Below are 23,074 nucleotides of genomic sequence, written 5' to 3' on the forward strand. Positions count from 1 at the left end.
GTTGTGCTCACTGGCGGCCCGGGGGAGTCTTAGAGAACCCGGGAATGTTTATACATCACCCTCGACCCTTCCCCGGAAAGCTGGAGGCAAAGGCAAGGAAGGGGCCCCTCAGGCGCATCCCTCGCCCATGCCCGCAGCCGGGCAGCCGCGCTTCCCGCAGCGACCCCAACTCCCCGGCGCTGGCCCTGCCCCGTCCTGCCCGGCTCGGCCGGGGAAGGAGGGGCAGTGGGAGGGAGCCGGGTCGGCGGGGTCGGTGCCGGGCGATGGGTGGGGAGAGGCGGCGGCCGAGCGGGGCTGTGCCGCAACGCCCCTCGCTATAAACGGAGCGGCCGCCGCCGGGCGGGAGGAGCGGCGAGGAGCGCGCCCGGAGCGCAGCGCTGCCCGGCCAAGCTGAGCCCAGCCTGGCCAAGCTGAGCCCAGCCGAGCCGAGCCCAGCCGGGGCTCAGCCACCCCCGCCCGGAGCCAGGTAAGCGCGTCCCGGCCGGGCACCTTCGGCCAGGGCAGCCGGAGCGAGTGCGAGCGCGGCACAGCCCGTACGGAGCTTCCCCCGCGCTTAGACGGAGCTGGCACGGGAAGGCTCAGTCCTGCACGAAGAGCAGCCACTAAATCCCCCGTGCTCTGGCTTGCCCTGCAAAGCCCGCTCCGCATAATTATTTTAGAGAGTCTGAGCGCCCCCCAGGCTCCCAGCCCTGCCGCGTGTGAGCTCTCGAGTCTTGTCAGCAGCTTGAAGAGAAAGCAGGGGCGCCCCTTGGCAGGAGGCACAGCCCTCGGAGCAGTAACTCCATCGAGGCTCATCCCAACATCCTGCAAGACGCAGCCCTGGCACCTCTGCTCAGGATCAGATGAGCAATTAAACCTTTATCGCTGTGCTAAGCTCACGATAGAAATTGATCAAACACCAAAAGTGATGCTCATGGCTTCTGGGAGTTGTGCAAACAGTTCAGTTTCTCAGTGTGGCAGGCAATGCCACTTCCAGCACTTAGCAGCAAGTATTGATTTAATCAGAATTTTGCAGCATACACTCTCCATAACCAGATCTATCCTTTTTCTACAGAGAAAGAATTGGAGTGTTATACAACCAGAAATTAATTTTAGGTAGTAAAGTTAAAATGCCTCTGCCTTTTTTTTTTCCTCTGGTCAGTTTCCAAACTTCTCTTAGACTCACACTGGACTAGAGTTCTTCAACAAGTTCAAATGAAATCCTGTTGTATATTTACTGTTCTTCCCCTCTCCATCCATCAAAACACTTAGTGTTACCAGTTACTTACAAGTACAAGCCCTATATTCTTCTAAGCCAACTGCTGGATCAGTAACTCAATCAGTCAGGTCATGATGTGTACAGGCAGTAAAATTGCAGTATTCACTTACACCTATTTCTATATTTCTGCAAAACTCCTAGAATTAATGAGATACATGGCAAAAAGGGACAGCAGGATTCTGCCTGGAGCATGCAGTTCAGTGTAAATTTCCATCATTTCCCAAAGTAGCAGCACTCATTTGGATTGTGTTGTGCTGCATAGCATGGGACAAGGTAGTAAATTGGCTCAGTAAAATCACAGGTTGAGGGTATAAAGAGGGAATTTTTTGTATAGGGAAGCCTCTTCTCTTGTCACTTGCATGAACCCACAGCACTAACATGATTAGATTTTTGTCTGAATAGGAGGATTAAGTATGGCCTGAAGCAGGTAATTACCATGATGATGTAGAAAGGCTTTTTTAGGTCTATTTTTGTGTCAGACAAATGTTTCATACTCCTGACTATGGCAGTTCCTTTTGCTTGTTGCCACCATAATCTTTTAAATTACAGCCACTTTCAAAAATATTAGGTGCCTACAAATTCAGCTTTTGCTCATGTATTAAGAGTTTAAAATATATACCTTTCCAGCAGGAACGTGCTATTTCTTTGCCTCTCTACAACTTGCGCTACATAGCAGAGAAAAATCAGTTGTGATTCTTGTGTGCTTCCTAGTTTATGTTGTTGAACTGACAAAGCAAAGTGGCCCTGGTCAATTAAGAGAAGTCACATTGATCATTATATTTGAATATAGCTGGTCTCATTGTCCCCTTACGTTTCCCATAGTAATAGATGGAAACAGAGATAATTTTGGCCCTGGGGGAGAGCAGAAGTGTGCTCATTTTCTGTGGGGTAAGGTGTCCTGCCTTCCTGCTTTGAAACAGAATCTTCTTGGGCTGGCCAGCCTGTGCAAACTGCAGCTGGAAGTTACTGGTTTAACAGGCAGCAAATACCAGCCTGAGGTGTCTGCACCCACAGGGCTGCACAAGTGAGGAGAGTGCTGCCTTTAACTTTCAAATATCACAACTCAATAACCTGCTTTTTATAGTCCTCTTAGAACAAGAAGATGAATGATGGTATTTCTGTTTCCTGAATAATATTAATTGTATTAAATATTGGAAAATATATTTAATTTCACTCTTTGTGGTACTATAAAAACAGAGGCAGATGCAGAATATAAACATGGTGATTTATTTACGCTTTCCAGAAATGTATGGACTGACATGGAAATAAGTGTCAAAGTTAATGCCCTTTTTAAAAATTTCTAGTTTGGATTATGGGCACTGACTACATTTTTCTGCTCCTAAGTCTTCTTCTCTGTGGTGATTTTATCCTCCATGTTTGTTAAAAGAGCATATTTAAGCATATTTAAGTAGTTCTTTTCTCTGGCACTGCCTATTGTTGAACACAGTAATTAATATGGTAATTTAAAGTTACATAAACTACAAACTCTCATTCCACTGTGCTAGTTAAAATCTTGTTATACAAAGCATAGTATTGCTTTAAACCATTTTAAGCAGTCACAAATTACTCCTATTTGCTCATTACCTCTCTTTTTTCTCTGGAACTTCCTGTGTTCCAGAAGTTGTTATAGTGTCACCAGTAGTATTCATAAGCCAGCCTGTGGCTATAGCTGCACAAATTTTAGAGGTCTTAATCACAATCTAAGAAGCATTCAATTTTTTGAGTTGTTGGCATGTTCTCTGCACCTTAAGTATCCTATTCTGCCTTGGTGACTTCATAAAAGGTCATATTCGTCTTGATGGGGATACAGGGCATGGATATTTATGCATTGCTTTAATCAAATATTACATCTGACTTACATGGTTAATATTGTGCATTTTTTTAAACTGAATTTAATGGTTATCTGCTAGGAGACTACCTCAATGAGAGGAAAGATCAACTAGAATTGAATTTGGATATGTTGTATCTAAAGCTGAGCTGGGGAGATGGATTATCAAGATTCATTGGCCTACAAATAAATCTGCTTGGGCTTTACATTGCACACATGAAAAAAGAGGACAAATGACCAAGTTGGGAAGGGTGGTGGCAAAGCAAAGTAGTGCCCTCAGCTGTTTCTGAGAGTAGTGCTGGCAGCACAGCAACCATCTCTCCAGAAGGAGAAGAATAAGCATAGAATCTTTTCAGAGTTGCAATGGTGAGATGGGAGCTCACAGCTGGGAGGATTGGGTGAAGCTGTAGCCTGGCCACTGCAGACCACAGCAGCCTGCTTGTCTTGTAGGCTCTATGGCATGTTTAGCTAAATCTCCAACCTTTGGGTTATCTTGGCTCAGTTTTCAAGCCTTTTCTAGTTTATTGCTGCTGTTTGTTCCTCCTGCTCTCAGATGTACAACAATTCCATCAGAAATGCAGTGACACAGACGTTGTGTTTTACCCTGTCTTCCTCTCAAAAATTAATTAGGAATTTTTCAGCATTCTTGGATGGAAGTTCACATTTTTGGACAGCTAGTCCTAAAGGTGACTATGGTGCTTTTAAAAAGTCAGCCTCTGCATTTTAGGATCAGATTTGAGAAGGTAAAATGGCAAAAAGTTAAAAAAAAACCCAGAAAAATCATGGAAATTGGAAATCTCATGGAATTCTGAAAACAGAGTAAAAAACATGGATCACTTTTGAAGAGAGAGAGAAATGGAGGATAAAATTACATCATTCTTTTCACTATTGTAGGGTTAGTTTCCACAACACCAATAGGAATAAAGAGGTTGCTATTGCTGAATATTTAACCTCACCTACTTACATGGAATTAAATTTGCATAAAAGTCCAAATTTTTGCATGTAAGCACAAGGTAAGTTCAAATGCATTGGAGAGTTTGAGTAGGCAGCAGCCTAATGTAGGCTTTGAGTTTCAAGATGCACAGAGCTCTTTCACGAAGCTGAAACACTGCAGCCTGAAGAACAGAAGGGCTCCAGGAGAACAAATTCAGTGCAACTGTGGCTGTATGTAAGAAAGTTACTAATCACAGTATCATTTTCTCTCGCTACCTTCTGCTCCCAAGCACCCTAGCAAGGAAGAGCAAGCCAGCAATCTTTTGCTAATGACAGTTTTTCTTTCCATTCCCTTTCCATCAAAAAATTTGTCTCTTAAGATCACTTTCACCAATAGACAGTCATTCTACTCAGAGCACTCATTCCATGTTCTGTACCATTTTCTACAATGTATCCTTTGCCAACAAAAGAAAACAAAAAAACCCTAAAATTGCCAGATGTACCTTAGAAGGAGCTTTGTCACTTTGGAACATTTTGGGAAAGTCAAAAAATTTGACCAACAAGGGGAGTTATGATACTCACATTTAACATTTTTTTACCTCAGCTGTAACAAATGAAAAGAGGTTATCTTGACTGTAAGTCCTGTAACAGCTGTGATTGTTTGAGGCAAAGCACATATGAAATAAAATTGCTGGTCTAATAATTCTTGGTCTTATCTTCAGATAAATGATGGATTATACTAAAATTACTCTGAGCTTTCAAGTGAATTGCAACAAAGGATAGGAAGCTATCATGTTCCAAATGACATGCTGTTAGTATTCTCTGCTGCACCATCATGTGAAAGAACTATCCATTTTGGCCTTTGGTCAGGTGTCTTTTAAAATTTTTATTCCATTTGCGTTTTGTTTGATAGCAAAACTGTCCAGGTATTCAGTACATAACAAGGCTAGCTAGAATGCTTGGTTACTGTTTGTGGTGTTTATCTCCTTTTATTGCAGCTGAGCAGCATTTCTCTTGTAGGCACAGAGAACGGGGAACAGCCGAAGACGGCCTCACAGCAGGAAAGTCAGATCAGATTGGCAATGCAGCAGTGAGTGGCATGATTGAAGACAAGATAAAAAGCAGGCTACAGCAAAAGGTAACTGGCAATATCTGAAGAAACTAGTACTGAATTTGGGCAAGGTCAATATTTGGACAGTATTTCACTGCTTGAGGTGAAAGCTATAATTAGGGTTACAGCCAGAACAAAGAATGATTTAACTAAGCTCCTAATTTCAGCTAATTCACCTATTCCTTTCTTTACTTCTAGGTCATTCAACTTTGTGAGTTACTGATAGATCCTTGGCTAGTACAATCTAATAATCAGTAGATGAAGTATAGGAACAGAAATAGAAATTAAAATTCAGTGGATTCTTGAATCCAGTCAGTTTTCAGAAAACAGAGAGACACTGAAGAGGAGTGCTGTGCCTCAGCATTTCTAGCTGAGAGGGACACATGCAAAAAGTGAAACATTCCAGAAAACCACTGAACAGCTGTACTTTCATGATGGGGGGCTTACGCAAGGAGAGAAATGCACAAGTTGACTTCTCTAAAAAATGTTCTGTTGGCAGCTAGCCTCCATTTAACTCTGCTTTAGCATCAGCACAGCCTGGCCAGAGCCTTTCCTCGAAGCAGGCAGCACATGATGTACAAAGATGCAGCCTGGGCTTGTTTACTGAGAAACCATTCATGCTCTTCCCAGTCTACATTTATAAGATGTATATTGCCTTTTCATCTTATTCTTTATAAACATCTATTGGTTTTCATAATTTCTCCTTTCTCCACTCATTCTTGTTGCCCAAGCCTAAATGTTTATGCAGTTTTACTTTTTTCCCCTGCCACGGGGTAAATCTTACTACTGGAGTTTGTTTTCTCCATCCTCAGACTCTCTACTTGATGTACAACAGTTAGGAATGGAAGGCATGGGACAAGAATCAGCATGTGTTATCAAAATGGGACTCTAGTTGTGCTGTCTTTATTGTTTTCCTCTTGGTGTTGTTATTAGCAACTTGCCATGAATAGACAATTACAGTTTTTCTCAAATCAGGTAAAATTATTTCTTTTCACGTGGTCTTCCTAAAAAGCACTTCAATGAAAAAGGGTTCAAAATCATTTTACCTTCAAATACATTTTATGATACCATTCCATGTTCTTGAACATAACATTAAAAAAAAAAAAAAGCCATGTCAGGGAAGGACAGCCACACACCTAAGGAATTGCAGGGTAATTTTCTCAGCACTAAAGTGAAGCTCATTTAGCATCTCTGGGAAGGCACAGCACTACCCCTTCTGGGCTTCTCTGCACTTGTGTTTGCTTGAGAACTGAGACTGCACCTGCTTGAGGATGCACTGATTCACAGTGTCATAGATTGGCTCACTCCAGCTCTAACAGCTGTCTTTGTTTTGCTGTCTCTCGCTGGTCCTCAGTACCCACAAGGAACATCTCAGGACAGCAAGAAGAGTTCACCAATTAATTTTATTTTCAAAATAGAGCAATAAATTTTACTTTGGGGGAAAAAAAACAGGAAACAAGCTGTACAAATTTGTCAGAACATCTATTTTGGGATCATTCTATTAAGTGTGCCGCCTTCCAGACAAAGCACTAAGGATCATAGTAACTTGTTATTCCATGGGTGATAACACCTTTCACACTGACATGGATTAAGGTGTCTATGTTTGACCTTTCCTTCTCTTTGATTAACCCCTTAGAAACTCACTAGTTCAACTGACTCATATATTCTCAAATTTTCTTCTAGTCCTTATAATGATCTGCCCTTAACAGGAGTTTTGTGCAACTGAAAGCACAATTGGGCCTCTATGCTTCCAGTGTTATACCTACCAACAGTTACAGTGATACTAACTTCTCTTGGGCTTAGCTACATTACCATTTTAAAAGATTTTTTTTGTCTGAATAAACTCTTGTACTTTGCCAGTTACTCATACTGTTTTCTTTCCTATCTGCCTTTGGTTCCCTTTTTCTGACCCTAATGAGCGATTCATTAAGAAGCCTCCATGCTGATCTTTTGCTTTTAATCTTTTAACTTTTCCCTCCAGGCTGTTCCTAACATTCTCATTTAGGGAAGAAAAGTCTTTTCTGAGGGGTATTGCCGTTGTGTGATATTTTCCCACTGTAAGGATGTCTAAATTAATTATATAATAAGAAAAGTAATCAAGTGTCTCAGTCAGACACAGTGAACCAAATCCTATTACAGATGGCTGAATTACAAGACAAAGCTTCCTCTGAACTAAGGTGTTGAAATCTAACATCCATTTCCTTGCCCAGAAATCCGCAAGAAGAAGCCTTTGCTTCTTCAGTTACACAAACACTATTTTTCAGCACTAATTCAAAAGAAAAAAAGTGTTCAATGCAAGGTTTGCTTTCCTCAGAGCTGTAGCACTGACTGGTTGGAAGTTACATGGAAATCTCTGGCCATGACACTGGAAATGTAGTGACAAAGCTATCACATTAGCTGGTTTAGTTACCATGACAGACACTTTAGTGATACTGGTTTGTCTGTGTTCACATAGAAATGCTGCATCTGCACACGTTTGTATCTCAGTTCATGTCTTCATTACTCAAAGCAAAAGATTCTGTTTCTAACTTTAACCACATTGGTGAAAGATAACAGGAATGGGATTCATTAGAGGAAAAGTCTTTTCAGGTAGCAATATGCAACGTGAGCTACTCTCAGTCAACTCCTCTAATTTCCATTAGATTATAAAGTGGAACACCTCTGTGTGGAGGGGGTCTCTCCATTTCTGGAGTAGAAGCAGAGAATTTTCAGTGTTTCTTCTCCCTCCTGCTTTCTGATTAGCCATCATTACAGATTAAGGTAATTGCTCTGCACAATGCATTTCTGAAGCTTGTCATTCATTAATTTACATTTGCCTTCTATAGTTGGGGGGGAAGCAGGGGGGTTGGGTGGGGAATGGGATGTGAAAATGAAAAGCCTGTCCTGCAGAAGAGACTGACTATTGAGCCTGTAAAGCTCATGGGTGCATCATGGCCCCAGCCTGGTGATTTAGCTCAGTGGCAGGAAGATGTTCTTTTGAGGATTAACATACCAGGTAAGGCTTCAACACACATCAGAATGTTGCCATGCACATCAAAATGTTACTGATTTGCTTTACAACTTGAAGCAAAGCTCTCTGGTGGCACCTTTCCTGCTGTTTTACAGGAAGGTACAGAAGGGCAGTTCCCTGTACCAGAAAAGTAGAAGTTATTTTCAGAGCTTGTTGCTGAACATGTTGCATAAGTATCTCACCTTTAGCTAAGGAAAGTTGTTCAGCAGTGTAAACAAACTGCATGCATAATGTTCATTTTTGCCTCTATCTTCTGGCTCAGCAGAAGAGTTACATGACTCTGGGAGAGGGGCAAATGCCACTGTGGTCTCTGAATAAAATAAACTACTGGAAAAAAACAAGGAAGCCTCTATTTGGACTAACTGGAAATTCCAAAGTGCTATCACCTCCCAACTTTGTCTACAAAATTATTAGCTCTGTCCCCAACCCTTCTTCCTAGAAACATCCTTGCCTAGAGGGAGCAACAGAAACCTAATTAAAACATTACTTTTGGTACATTTATACTGGTAACACCACTGATTGAGTTGTGTTTTTCACAGTAAAGCTGTAAGACAGAAACAGGTCAAAGATTGAGAAAAATCCTTTTGTCCCAGAAGTAGGGGATTTGGTTCTTGAGGAAATAGTTGAAGTTTTGGCCTTTCCATTCCATTTGCTGTTGTAATCTCTGCCAGGAACAGAAAAGGTTCTGACAGTGACTGCCTATTGCTGTGGGCATGTCACTCACGCAGTAACCATTTTATGATTGGGATGCATGATTTATATGCATGAAATACCTTTTTCTGCTTAATTATTAACAACCACTAATACAACCAAGAGTTTAAGCCTGTGTAAATCTCACCTGTTTTTACCTAGAGGCTGGTAAGCAAGCTCTGTCTTGCCCTTTCCCCCCCAAAAGGCCACTCCACCTGATAGCTCCTTCTGCTGGACAAGTGCAACCACTGACTGGGACTGAGATCTGGATGATGAAATTTAAACTCTTTCAGTGTTGGATGCATTCCAGCTAACATTCCTTCCAGCAAGAATAGGATCAGAGACCAGTGGTACTCAAAACAGCACACAAAATGTATTGTAACCCCTTATTTAAGCTCTACTTGCTTGAAATCACAGTAATATAATAGCATTTCTCCTACAAGTTGGGCAGGAAGGATAGTTGTTACTGCTGGGTTTTTTTTGCATATTGAAGAAGAAACCCTCAAGCTTCAGTGAACTTAGGACAGACTCAGAGCTGTATGGGATGCCCAGTAACCCAGTTGTGATTTACATATGATCTGAAAGGAGGTGAGATACCCCACTCCTTGTACCTGACCTCTACCCTTAGAACTGGCTGTGCTCACAGCAGCACTTTTTATTTCAGCATGGGTTTTTCTTTCTTGCCTCTCCACAGCATTTTTTACACAAGACAGAAATACAAATCTGGATCAAGGCCAGAATTAATGTAAATTTCCTTACTTCTCAGATTGGAGGCGTTCACAATAGAATCTTATGGTGCATTACATATGGAAGCAATAGAGGTATTTCAGATGTGGGGTTAAGTATCCATTTGTGTAGGATGTGCCATGCAATGTAATACAAAAATTAAAAAAAAAAAAAAAAAAAAAAGAAAACCACACAAAAACTTTAAAACTTCTTACTCATGGAACTGAGCTATGAGAAAAGAAACTTAAAATTCATCAAATTATTTCACTTGCACTTAATAAACCTGAATTGAATTTCTGTCTTTTATTAAAAACAATCACATGGGACACACTGTATGTTATATAGGCAATTCCAACTGCAATAAAGGAAATGTGTTAATTCATTCGTTTACTATCACTCAGAGAAAGTAACCGTGCAGCATGTAACCTTTCACAGCTCAAACTCATCTCATTTTTATTCATTCTGGGATTGATGGCTTAATTCTGGTTAATTATTGATTCTTACAGGTACTTACAAATACCCTAAAGATACTTCATAACCCAGCATCAAATTTGAAGTTATAAACCTGCAGTAAAATGTGTATTCATACTAAAATATTACATTGTGCTGTTATTCAAAAAACTTTTCATGTCAGTGCAGAAAACCTTAGAAATTCCAGTCCTACATTGTTCTGAAATATCTTTATTTTGTCTTTCATTTACTTTCATCTAATGTTCAGCTAATGACATTGTGAGCAGTATGAGGTGACAACATGGCCCTGAGGAGCAGACATTAGGTTAGCCTGCTGATTGTTGATTATTTTTATCTGCCAGAAGGGCACCAATCTTCCTTTTTGGTAAAGCTAATGGCCAGAGCAGAGGTGCAAAATCCCGTGCTGGATTGATGATGGTGGCTAATGCGCTCATTCCAAAGTCTTCATATGCTGCCTACATGGCTTCAGCCTCTTGTGCAGAAAGAGACAATCCTTTAGCTTGTGTTATAAACAAGAGCAGTGACTGCTTCCTGCTATAACAACTAACTTTCATATTTAAAAACTAATTTGGCTATAGGTTTAATAACCTAGATAAGGAAAAGATTATATTCATTTCTGTCAAGACAGACCAATCAAGGTGCCAGGACCCCATGAGAATCCCCTTTCAAACATCATCTTTTCTGAAGCTTAGCATTGTGATGTTTAGATTCAGAAGCACTGAAATAGAACTATTAATCTATAAATACATTTTACTTTGTTTATTTAATTATCTTTTCAGTTCTAACTTACTGCTCTGGGGATAATTTTATGTTCATTTCCTTAAGGTTATATGATACCTAAGACATATTAAACACCAGAGAGTTTGCAACACATTCATGCAGCCTTGGTCAAAGAAAGAGATTGTTCTGATGATTAAATGGGGAAAAAGAGACCAGAAAATTAAGTACCAAAGTTTAAAATACCTGGCATACACTGTCAAGCCAGAGCCAGCAGTGTCTAAAACCACCACCCCACTGATCCTCCACAAGAGATTAAACACACTGCATGTTGACAGTGCTTAATCTTTCAGTGTTTTGGAGTCCAGTTCTACATGTATTGAACCCAAGAATGTTTTCCTTACCCTTAACAGCAGAGAAAACAAATATGTGTGTATAAGAGGAAATCAATGTTTACTTTGAAACCTAAATCTAGAGAATCCTAACAATGAAACCTATAAACTAAAAGAATGTTACTTACTCTGTACTTTGGCTAGATTTTTGGCTAGCTCTAATGAATGCCCTGTTGATCTGTCAGTCAACAAACTTTTTTACAAAGTCCCCATAATCATTGCTATGGTAGCACTCACTAAATCACTAAGTTCTGGTGAGGTTGAGAAACTCTAGTGAAGTTGAGCAATCCTTTCTTGGCATTAACTTCTACAAGTAAAATTTTATAGAAGTATGTACATCAGGGCTTCCCAGATTCTGGGAAATAAAAAAAAAAAACAAACAAGAAAACACATAGACAAGTTGGGGATGGATAGTTAGCTTTGTCCAAAGAGCTAAGTAGTAGGAAGAGATATTTCCAGTGTTTCTGGACTCTGTACAGTGAGAGTATATGCAAACAATAGTCCAAACTTTCCCTGCTACTGCAGCTGCTCCCATTATAACTGTGACATCATTACACTGTTAAAAAGAGCAGAAAAATTGTCACATTTTACATTGTAGTATTTTAGCATTTACTGTCCAAAAAATATACTTGAAAGATTTTATTCATCACTCCACACCCCATATATTAGTGTTTAGAAGTGGCCTTTCACTTACTCCAATTTTTGCCACATCAATTTCTAACACAGTGTGTAAGTGTGCAGATAATAAATTAGATTTCTTTATTCCTCATTTTCAATCTAGCCAACTGCTTGCTGGTTTTCTATCTCTGTATATCACTTCCATTCTCAAAATGCTCCTATTTTTAGCAACTTAAAGATATACACACTGTATACTTGTACCCAAACATCCCTTAAGTGCACAGAGATACACTGACACTGAATGACCCACTGGACATAAATACAGCACAAGATACTCATTAGTCCAACTCATCTGGCACAGGACACTATATTTATGTCTTTTTTTTGGTCTAGTTTGCTCATTTACTATTTTCAATAAAATAAATCTCATGGTGACACTAACAACCCTTCTGCTCCATCTGAATTAGAAGCTGTTTGTCCTTTCCAGCATTAGGGAACTATTTAGGTGAACACAATTTGAAGCAGAATAGCAGTATCATGCACTGACATTGTCCAAAGAGGTAATGACAAATCCAAGTGTATTAGTAAAAGGGGGGATTGGTGGTGGTGGTGGTGTAAAAACTGTTAAATATGTTTCTATTTTCAAATTATTAAATCGCTTAAAATTCATAAAATGTACACACCATTTGGATAACACTATGTAGGTTTGTGTTACCTTTCAATTTCTAAAAGTCCCTTAAGTTGCTAAAAAAAAAGAGTAATTCTAAAGTGTCATTTTCAGCAGTAAAAATATCTTCATTCAAAATTGGCTCATATTTGGATTAACAGCATGACTAGTTAGATCTTAAATAATCTTAGTTGAATAAGTAGGTGTCACTATTTTTCCATCTGCTTTGCTAAAGTGAAGTTTCTTTAAAATATTCTTCTTAACTTGGGTCACAGAGACCATAAGCTGCATGTGTCTTTGAAAAAATAAAACACCAAAATCTTATTCTAAGTCTTGAAAGTGCAAGAACTGGACTGAAGGTTAGCAAAACCAGGAATGTGCCAGAATATAGGAAATTAGATAGAAGCTGGTAGATGCTAAAATAAAGTGGAAATAGTTACCTCTGGGACATTAAATTTAAATAAGTACAGTTACAATTATATATACATTTTGCTGTATGTTTTTATCTGAAATAATCTTGAACAAAGGGGATATTTTGAAAAGTGATGGTACTTGAGTCTAAAACAGAAATTCTCTTATTTTAAAATAGGAAATACAGACCTCTAGTGGTCAAAATCTATATTATATGAGCTAAACTTGAAAACAATTTAAATGTCACTCTGCTTAACTGTGTTACTTCCTTTTGCATTTTCCTCCCCCATAATCATGCAAAATCATACACACCCCCAATTCCACTGTTCAGACCTTCCACACGCATCGATTTTTCCCAGAGGAAAAAGCCCCTTCATCTGTCCTTTTTCACATAAACTTTATGACTGAAACTGAGTAGTTGAAAGACACTTGGGAAGTGAAGAGAAAATTAATGAGAGTAGTCCATGAGAACGAACAGAAGATGGATGTTAATGCTTCTCAGAATAAGCTATAAAGCCATCCTAGAGAAGGACAGACTCTTTTGAAGTGTGGCAGAGGAAATAAATACAGAGAAGTTCTTACAGAGAAGGTCAGAGTACATAAACAGTTCACATTTGCAAGGTAACAGGACAAAACAGTCTGCTAGCACAAAAAAAGTAATAACTAATTTAGGTTTTGATGTTATAAAGAACCAGATCCTGAAAGGATCACAGGCAGTTTATTTTCCATCTATATAGAGCCAGCACAAGTGAAGCAGACCAACTTGAGCTCTTGCAAGGGGAAGGCACAAAGAATCCAAAAACAGGTTAGAGCATTAAAAAGATACATACTTTTAAATAAATAAAGCAAACATCAAAAAATTAACAGCAATTTCAACAGGCTGGCAGTTGCCTCAGCTGCACAGTTGTTAAAAAAATGCTGAGACCAGTATAAGGTCCTGCAAGTTCTGTTTGTTCTGATGTCAGACCACCTCCTGATCCAAAACCAAAGAGCAGCTTGACAGCTGCTAACACAGGTCTGCTGAGGTTTGCTTTGTGTTCCTGGTGTTTGTGAGCTGATGTACAGACAGTGTCTGGTGCTGTACTACCTGTCACAGCTCCTTTCCAGCAGTATTTTGATTTATTGGCATTTCCCACAAAGTCAGATGCTGACCTCTGTGGAAGGTACTGGCAGTGCTGGCAAGAGCCCACTGTAATGGCCCCACTGTTTGAATTATGTACCCTTGTTAGTATTTCTCTTTACAATTCATCTCTCAACTCTGAATTAAAGATGTTTAGGAAAGCCATCAGTGAGAAATACAGGCTGTTAGAAGTAGCTGAAGAAATAAGAGCCAGGGGAAAGGTAAATCTCTGGCTTCACAATGGCACTGCACAGGAACTCCAGGAGAGCACAGAAGGTGCTGAAGTGTGGGTGTGAAATAGAAGTAACTCTATACACTAAGGCCAAGAGGATAGAAAGGGTTACTCTGTGGGATAGAAAAAGACCCCAAAAGCCTTTGCAGTAAAGCATGTGTAATTACTTTCTCAGCAGTTAAAGCAAATTAGGAAAGAGGGGGGAATAAATTCTTAAGATAAAGGAAAGTTTATGCCACCAGAAAGAAATAAATATAGCTAATATAGTGAACATATTGTTCCAAACATTTTTCATTCTCTTTTCTTCCTGTGCAAAAATTTTACATAAAAATAGAATGCAGTATCCTCTTAAACATGGAACTATCCTCTCATTTGTAAGAAAAGCAAATAACCCACCCACTGTCAGAAGGAAAGTGCCCATTACCTAGTGATAAGGTGGCTGAGCTGTGGCAGGACTGGTCAGTCTGAGTTTATTTAGTCTTTGTCAAAGCAAATATTAAGTACATTTTTGTTCAAAATCTGACTTGTGACACCTGCTTATCTATTTTTAGCTGATGAAGTTCTCACAGAAAGCCACAGCCATTGCTATCTTATCTTTCAGTAGGCAAAGTGCTGTTTACCTTGCATGAGACCAGCATTCCTTTTTTCCACAGACAGTTTAATTAGGATGCATGTTCACCCAACAGAAGCAAGGGATGGAGTGGTAAATAATAGTTGATTGAGCAGTCTGAAGAATTTCATCATCAGTGACTTATTGTAATCATTGTAACTTAAAAAGGTCAAACAGGACAGTACCTCAGAACAGGTACTTGCTGCTCACCAGATAATTTGTTGGAGATTGGTGCCACCACACCATTCACAGTCACAATTCAATCCTGTTAGAAAAAGCACCTTGTGTGTCAGCCTTAAAATGATTCAATTATCATTATGTGAACACAGGTCATTTGAGATGCTTTACATGGAATTATCAATGTGCACCACTTAATGGACACATTTCAATGGCCAGCATCTGCTTTGCATGTGTGCAGCCATGATCCTGGGACAAGCAGATGAGCTGTGGCAAGTGAGAATAACAGGAAAAACTGAAGGGGGTATGGGAAAGAAATCACTGCCTGTGAGGAATTTACAGCTGCAGTGGCCCTCTCACACTACTCACCACAGCCCTGGGCCCATGCCTTCCAAAAAAAATTACCTTCTCCAACTTTGAAGCTCTCTCTAATGCTCTGAAGTTACAGTTGTGCCCAAGGAAGCAGATCCATCTAAGGCCAGTTCTGAAAGTTTAGAATTTCCAGGAAATTTAAAAATTCCATTTGGGATTAGCAGTGCCTTCCTTAGTGTGCTTCATTCGTATGGCTCCTATGAGGTTCATTCTCACAGTTCAGTTCATTCAGACAGTTTTCAGATACCCAGATGGCAATCCATATGTGTTTACCCAAAACCAGCCACATTACATATTTCTGCTTCCTTGTCATTTACTGAAAATATTGATGGATTTATTTTAATTACTGATTGTAATTCCTAAGAATAATTTCAAAAGTGGTGGCATACCAGACACATCATTTGCACAATTCCACTGACTTCAGTGTTACACCAAAACCTTTTACCTCCAGAAGGAATACACAGTCTTGCAGAGGATGATTGAGGTAAAATACTATTTCTTTAAAAAATTCCTGATTCTTCATGGGAATTGTTCTGCCTTTTTTTTATTTCCCAAGCACTCCAGAATATGCTCAGGCAATTCAATACCTCAGAGTGCCAGACAATTATTCCCAACTGAATTATTTTTTTATTTTAACACATTTCTGAAAATGTAATAGAATCACTGTTACTCTTTCTTGAAAGAACATATACTCTTAATTAGTATCAGCTAAAGCTGCTACAGACATGAAACAGTACAGGTCACCATGTGGGTAGGAGAGGGAAATTGGAAGCAAAACACCACAATGCAGTACACTGAAGGGGTGTGTGAGGAGACCATGGGAAAATTGCCTTGGCATCTACCATTGTGCAGAATCAACCCCACCAAAAGGGAATATTCACCCTCAGCTGCATTTGCCTTAAACACTGAATCTGTCACTCAGTACACACAGAGCCAAGCTGTACCAAATGGTACCAGGGACTGGTGAATCTTATCTCTGAGAAAGGTCTTGCCCAGGGCCTTACCCATATTACTGCCAGTCAAGCTTGCACAGGTGATCTCCCGAGCACAAACTTCACTCCTGATTCTTACTGCAAAGTTCTGGGCTGCAATTTTAGTGGGTATATAAGGGAGCAAAGACTAAGTGACCATGCAGCACCAGCCTGTAGCTGGGACAGGGCAAATGTTGCCAGACCTTGATGTTGCAGAACATATCCGTTACTGTCAAAGTTACTTTCATAACCAAGGGATGAGATAAAAGGATTTATCTTGAAATCTTTCTTTTGTGGTTTCCCTGTCCCAGGGATAGGCTGACCTTCCACAGAGCCAAACACCTTGTATTTGAGATTTGGCACAGTTTAAAAGCCAGGTTTTGCTCAGGATGTACCAGAGTGCCACATGTGATCAGAATGGTGAACCTTTTTTTGTGTTAGCTCTATGTGCTTGACTTGTTAATTTCTCAAACATGGCAAAAATAGCTGATATCATACATCTATACCAACTGAAGCAACAAGACTAATACACAGAATGAATTGAAGGGACTGGGAAGTGTTGCATGGCACATCATAACAAAGTGTCTATTAGTTGCATTTTACTAGATACTCTACACTTGATAGAATTATCAAGAACCTAAATCTTGACATTACCCTGCTAGCTTTGCAGAAATGAATCAGGTTATGAATGCATACATGCTAGAACATGAGCTAAGATAGAGAAATAACAAGTCTTCAAAAGGCTAAGAGCCAAAGGGTGACCTTGCTCACAAGATGCTGCCTGCAACCCTTATTCTGGGCTCAGTTCCTGGCTCCTTCAGACTTCCTGTGTGGGCTTTGCTGAAACAAATCTGTGCCTCACTTCCCTATTAAAAATACAGTCATTTGTAAAAAGATTTGTCTTCCAGCAAGAGCCAGTCAAACACTAAACTCCGTGGCATGCCAAACTTTCAGGGACCATGAGTGCTGAAGCACTCAAACAATGAGCATCGGTGACATCACTGGTGTGTCTGTAATGATGGGCATCTCTGCTTTCTGAATGCATCTGTACTGCCCAGGGACTTAGGGTGGGTCTTACATTTATAAAGGGTTTCTTTGCCATTCGGGGTTTGCTGTGTTTTGGTTTTGAAGCCAAAGTATTTAAGTTAATCTTTGTTTTAAGGACCACAAGTTAGGTTTGGCTTATGGCTGGATCCTGCAAACAGCAATAAACACTAATCTGCAATAATAACTACAATTTTATTTAAATATCCATTATTATTCAGGGAAGACTATCTGTTTTTAGACTCCAGAAAGTAACGAGTATTAGAGTCACTTACGCTGTATTACCTGCTTTCTAAAGTAATCAGTCATTAATAAGGAAATGATTCTTACAAGACACACAGGCCTTGGCAAACCAAACAGGTGCCCTTTAAAGGAGATTTCATACCCTTGCTGAACACTTAATATGATCCAGAAATACACCTTCAGCTCTTGGATACATAAATATTGTCAGCAACTGAAAAAGTAATATGGGCCCCCTTGCACCCTTCTTAAACTCTTTGTACAGTTATTAATGTACAACAGATCTGGACATGTCTGGATTTTCAGATTTTTTTCCCCTCACTAGTAGTTAAATGCCATCATTCCAAGCCAGATGGGGAGTTAAGTAACCTCTGAATATTTAAGGTATTTTTTGGTACAAGAGAATACTAGACTCTGTTTTCATCTTTCTCCGTGATGTAAAAATTTTCTCAAATAATTAAGTTCAATGTATTAAAAAAATTTCCAGTGATTAATCTCAGAGATACAAATGAGTACCTAATCTAAAGTCACTTATTTTCTTAATTCATTGCAGTTTGTATTTACATACTTAATTAGTATTCACAGTGCTTAAGTTTAGTTTCTGAGATATCTGAATAACTTACCTCATTAAATATGTCACCTATTTATGGAAATAAAATAATCAAATACTCTGCTGAATTTATAGTTATCTGCTATTTTCAGTCTCTTATTATTTTTGACATATGTTCACTAACCAGTATTATTTTAATTTAGAACTGTGTTAATTTAAAGAGGTTTTTTAGATTTCATTTATGTTAAAAATAATCTAAAAATGTTCAGCATACTCCTAACATTCTTACCTATGTTTTACTCTGCAAAGTCTTAAAATACGAATTGGTTGATAAAACACTTGAAGATGGCTTATTTTAAAATTCAAAGATATTGACACGTTGTGTTAGACTTGAAAATACTTGTCATTTAGTTGAGAATTATTAAAAATTAAATGCCTATCACAAATACTGTTTTCTTCTTTTCCCCTCCTAGGTGTGAGCTTCATATTTTCTTCCTGAAACTAGGTTACAGCTGAGGAGTTCAAGATGATTCCAAATTACTCTACTGAAGAAACTGTGAAAAGAATCCATGTGGACTGTCCCGTTTCTGGAAGGCACAGCTACATCTACATTATGGTCCCAACCGTTTACAGCATCATCTTTATCATAGGCATATTCGGGAACAGCCTGGTCGTTATTGTCATTTACTGCTACATGAAATTAAAAACAGTAGCCAGCATCTTTCTTCTCAACCTGGCCCTGGCTGACTTGTGCTTTTTGATAACTCTGCCCCTCTGGGCAGCCTACACGGCCATGGAGTACCAGTGGCCTTTTGGCAACTGTTTGTGCAAGCTGGCCTCGGCGGGGATCAGCTTCAACCTGTACGCCAGCGTGTTCCTGCTCACCTGCCTGAGCATCGACCGCTACCTGGCCATCGTGCACCCGGTGCAGTCGCGCATCCGCCGCACCGTGTTCGTGGCCCGCGTCACCTGCGTGGCCATCTGGCTGCTGGCCGGCGTGGCCAGCCTGCCCGTCATCATCCACCGCAACATCTTCTTCGCTGAGAACCTGAACATGACGGTCTGCGGCTTCCGCTACGAGAGCAATAACACCACGCTCCGGGTCGGGTTAGGCTTGTCCAAAAATTTGCTGGGCTTTTTAGTTCCTTTTCTGATCATATTAACAAGCTACACCTTAATTTGGAAGACTCTGAAGAAGGCATATCAAATTCAAAAAAATAAGACTAGAAATGATGATATTTTCAAGATGATTGTAGCAATTGTGTTTTTCTTTTTCTTTTCCTGGATTCCTCATCAAGTGTTCACTTTTCTGGATGTGTTGATTCAGTTACATGTAATAACAGATTGCAAAATCACCGATATTGTGGATACAGCTATGCCCTTCACCATTTGTATCGCTTACTTTAACAACTGTCTGAATCCCTTTTTTTATGTGTTTTTTGGAAAAAACTTTAAAAAATACTTCCTTCAGCTAATAAAATACATCCCACCAAACGTCAGCACACATCCAAGCCTCACAACCAAAATGAGCTCCCTCTCCTATCGGCCACCCGAAAATATCCGCTTGCACACCAAAAAGACTGCCGGGCCTTTCAACACCGATTGAGGCATTTCACAAAGTTCTTCTTTTGAACAGCCTCGGGTGTGAAGCAGCAAGAACAACAAGATTCATCTGCGGTCCTGAACATCACAGCTCATTACAGCAACACTGGATCACCTCAGAGAAATCATACTGTAAAGAGTCAGCAGCGGCCTTTCAGCTCACCTTGTAAAGAGGACTGCTTCGTTTTCATTTCATTTTCCTTTACTGAAAGCAGCCTAAGTGTTGGACAGGTGTGTCAGAGTTCCTGCCACATCCCACTGTTTGCTTGGAACTACGAAAGAAGGGGAGGAAAGACTCCTAACTTAAGTTCACAGGTGTTTCAAAAGGAAAAGCTTGTATAAATAACACGAAATACAAAGAACCTGACTTGCATATATGTGAGCTATACTGTTGAAGAAGTGGAGCTTTGTTTCTTGTTTTGTTGGTTTATTTTTAAATACATAAATGTCCTATAATCATATTTATAATATATTTTCAAATATATGCTATATATAGAGGCCCAATTTTAAACTCAAATGGAAATTTAAGGTCCTTGAAATTGGTCTTATTCTGATTTATGCTACTATTTTTAATGGCATTTTTTCATAATAATATATGCAATAAATTGCAGATTTATTTATTAAATATAGAATAAATATATTTTTAGATTTATATTCCTACTCATACATTTCAAACATTGCTTCAGAAATGTGCATCTATATCTCAGTGGCTGTTTTTGTAGTAGTTAAAAAAATAACTATGTATGTGCACAGAAATGGGGTTCACTTAGCCTTTCCTCATGATAAGTCTGACTTTGAAGAACTTTATATAAAGTAGTTGACACCATACTCTGTGTGACTAAAATTAAAAAATGTCAAATTTCTGCACATTTAGTGAACTCATACTGATAAGCAAAAAATATGACAATGCTTATGCATCAGTTTAGCTAATAATGCTTTTAGTCCCATTGCAAAACATCCAGGACCAAACTTTACTCTTGGCTTTCATGGAATTTTTCTCCATTTATATAAAATTTTGCCCAGGGTATTTTCTCCCTGTAGATCATTTTTTTATTTATATGGAACAAATTCAGATTTATACTAGCATAAATCAGAACCGAAGTCTGGCTCAAATTCTCAGTACAAATCAAGAGGAAAGGAGACAAGCACTGTGGGAAGTTTCCACCAATGATATCCTCATATGTGTCCTTTTTACCTCAAATAATGACCTTCAGATAATGTTTATGCTTGATTCACACCCATTTATTGTCTGCAAAGGTAAATGAGTTCATAAGTACTTTTTGACACTCCAAAACTTAAGAAAATTTCAAAACTTTACATATATCATGTAGAAGATTGCATGCCCTTGAACATTTGCAGTATTTATAATCTTCAAAATCATACATCTGATGTGGCTTTGTCTCAAGCAGTGAGTGGTTGGATTAGCCATATTTTCTGATGATCAAAATCAAAACACAACAAAACAGTTATTTCTGTAGTTTAATACTTTTTAAGGAAAAATGGGACTACAACCAGGTCTAGAAATCTTCCTACTATTTCATTCACTTATACTGAGGGAAGTTTTTTTCAGTTTTGCCTTCTTCCAGCTGCAAAAATGGTAACAATGTGTCTACTCAAATACATTGCAAGGTGCGGTGACGAGTCACAACTTCTAAAGCTGTATGATAAAAAAACTCTCCTTCATTAAAACTTTAACTTAATTTAATTGCAAGCTAGTATCTTGACATTTGATGCCTGAACGTCATTTAACTACGTCATTTAAAGACATATTTAGATTGCTATACTGAATACTTTAGCTCATATCCTTACATGTGAGACAGCCATTAGCTTAAATTGAATGTGGCAATAACCCCACGCATTATCAATAGCAGCCAGAAGAGGAGCAGTGCCCCAGCCCTCTCTAAGCTGACAAAGGACTGGCAGAGATTGCCATTTATCTGTTTTGTTCATGGACACACATGCATGTGCTGAGCAGCATCGGGAGCTTCCCCTGGCAGAAGCATCTCAGTCCAGCCATAATTCTGTGTGCTGTGCTTGCCACCTGCTGGATGCAGCCACAAATGTGCTTTACATCTCAAAAGTTGTTACAGGAAGAAACAGCAACACTTCCCTGCCACCTGAAGGATCTGAAGATCCTCACCTGTGGCAAAACTCCTCTATAAATAAAACACAAACTGGAAGGCGAATAACTTCCTTGACAGGGTCTAAGCAAGTATTTTCTCATCACCTGCTAATCCCTTTGGTCACTGAAACCCAGCATCCCCTGTGACCACAATGGGGAGCTTATTTGCAAAACATTGATTGCATTACTATAAGAGCCATCTCAAAGAGAAGACATAAAAATCAAAGCCATTAGTTACTGATCTTGATCAGTAAAATGCTACCAACTCTTAGTCTGTCCTTGTGCTCTCCTGCCGTGAGGAACCCAAGTCATTACTAATGGGAACAGCATATAACCCTAAATACAGATAGAACCCCCATTCCACCACAATTTGATTTATTTGAATGAACACCTTTTTTTCTGCTGAATAATTACTAAATTACATATTTGACATGTACATGAGTAATATCTATTTCTGTTTATTGTGCAATAGTACTTTCCATGACTCATATTTTGTGCTCTACTCCCTACTTGCTTGCCCATTGTACACCCATCTTAAATCCTACAGTATAATCTACACTGGTTAGCCCAAATTCAAACAAAACAATTACAGATAGAGCAGGAATTAATCTGGCTTCTTGGCCTTACAATTTCCTCACGTTTACATTGTTAATCAAGAGGTTGCAGAGTAAGCACAAGACCAAAAGTCCTTTACCTTGCCAGCATTACTATTTAGGTGATAGTTTCCATTGTCTACTTGAAACTGTGACAGCAGCAGAGAATACAGTAAGTCTTCTAGTTTTGTTTGAATAGCTTCAGCAAAGGTTTCTTTTAATAGACCTGACCTCCTTTTTAAGTATACTAAAGTGCAGGTATTCCCAGGGAAATATTTGCCACTGAAAGGAGAAACAAATCCTTGGGAGAGGGTGGTTGAAGACCTAAAACAGGGACTTGTTGAATTTGTAAATATTAAGTGTTAAATGTAAATATTTATTTTTCATTTTGCAACAGACTGGGGGGAAAAACACACACACAAAGAATAAATCTTTCAGCTTAGTGCAAAGTGAGGGCTGTTCTATCAATTACTGAGCGCACGTCCACATTGACCTCCCAGCCAAGGCTGAACTAACAAATCCTCAATGCTACAGCCCAGCTCAAGCTCACTGTCACCAGCGAGCTCTGCAAATGTGGCAAGACACTCGAGGGACAGGGACAGAGCAGAT

The 23,074-nt window shown here is 39.3% G+C and overlaps 1 protein-coding gene across 1 annotated transcript; it reads left to right on the plus strand.

Annotated features, from left to right (window-relative positions):
* Window positions 1-342: 342 nt before the first annotated feature.
* On the plus strand, window positions 343-21,461 carry AGTR1 (angiotensin II receptor type 1). The gene is made up of 3 exons (XM_038146313.1): window positions 343-466; window positions 5,040-5,157; window positions 18,622-21,461. Exon 3 carries the CDS (start codon window positions 18,675-18,677, stop codon window positions 19,752-19,754), a length of 1,080 nt encoding a protein of 359 aa, XP_038002241.1. The 5' UTR covers window positions 343-466; window positions 5,040-5,157; window positions 18,622-18,674; the 3' UTR covers window positions 19,755-21,461.
* The last annotated feature ends 1,613 nt before the right edge of the window (window positions 21,462-23,074 follow it).

This window comes from Motacilla alba, chromosome 9 (genome assembly GCF_015832195.1).
Source record: "Motacilla alba alba isolate MOTALB_02 chromosome 9, Motacilla_alba_V1.0_pri, whole genome shotgun sequence".
NCBI lineage: Eukaryota > Metazoa > Chordata > Aves > Passeriformes > Motacillidae > Motacilla > Motacilla alba.

Coding starts and splice junctions, on each gene's coding strand:
- AGTR1 (XM_038146313.1), top strand. CDS start 18,675: ATGATTCCAAATTACTCTACTGAAGAAACTGTGAAAAGAATCCATGTG.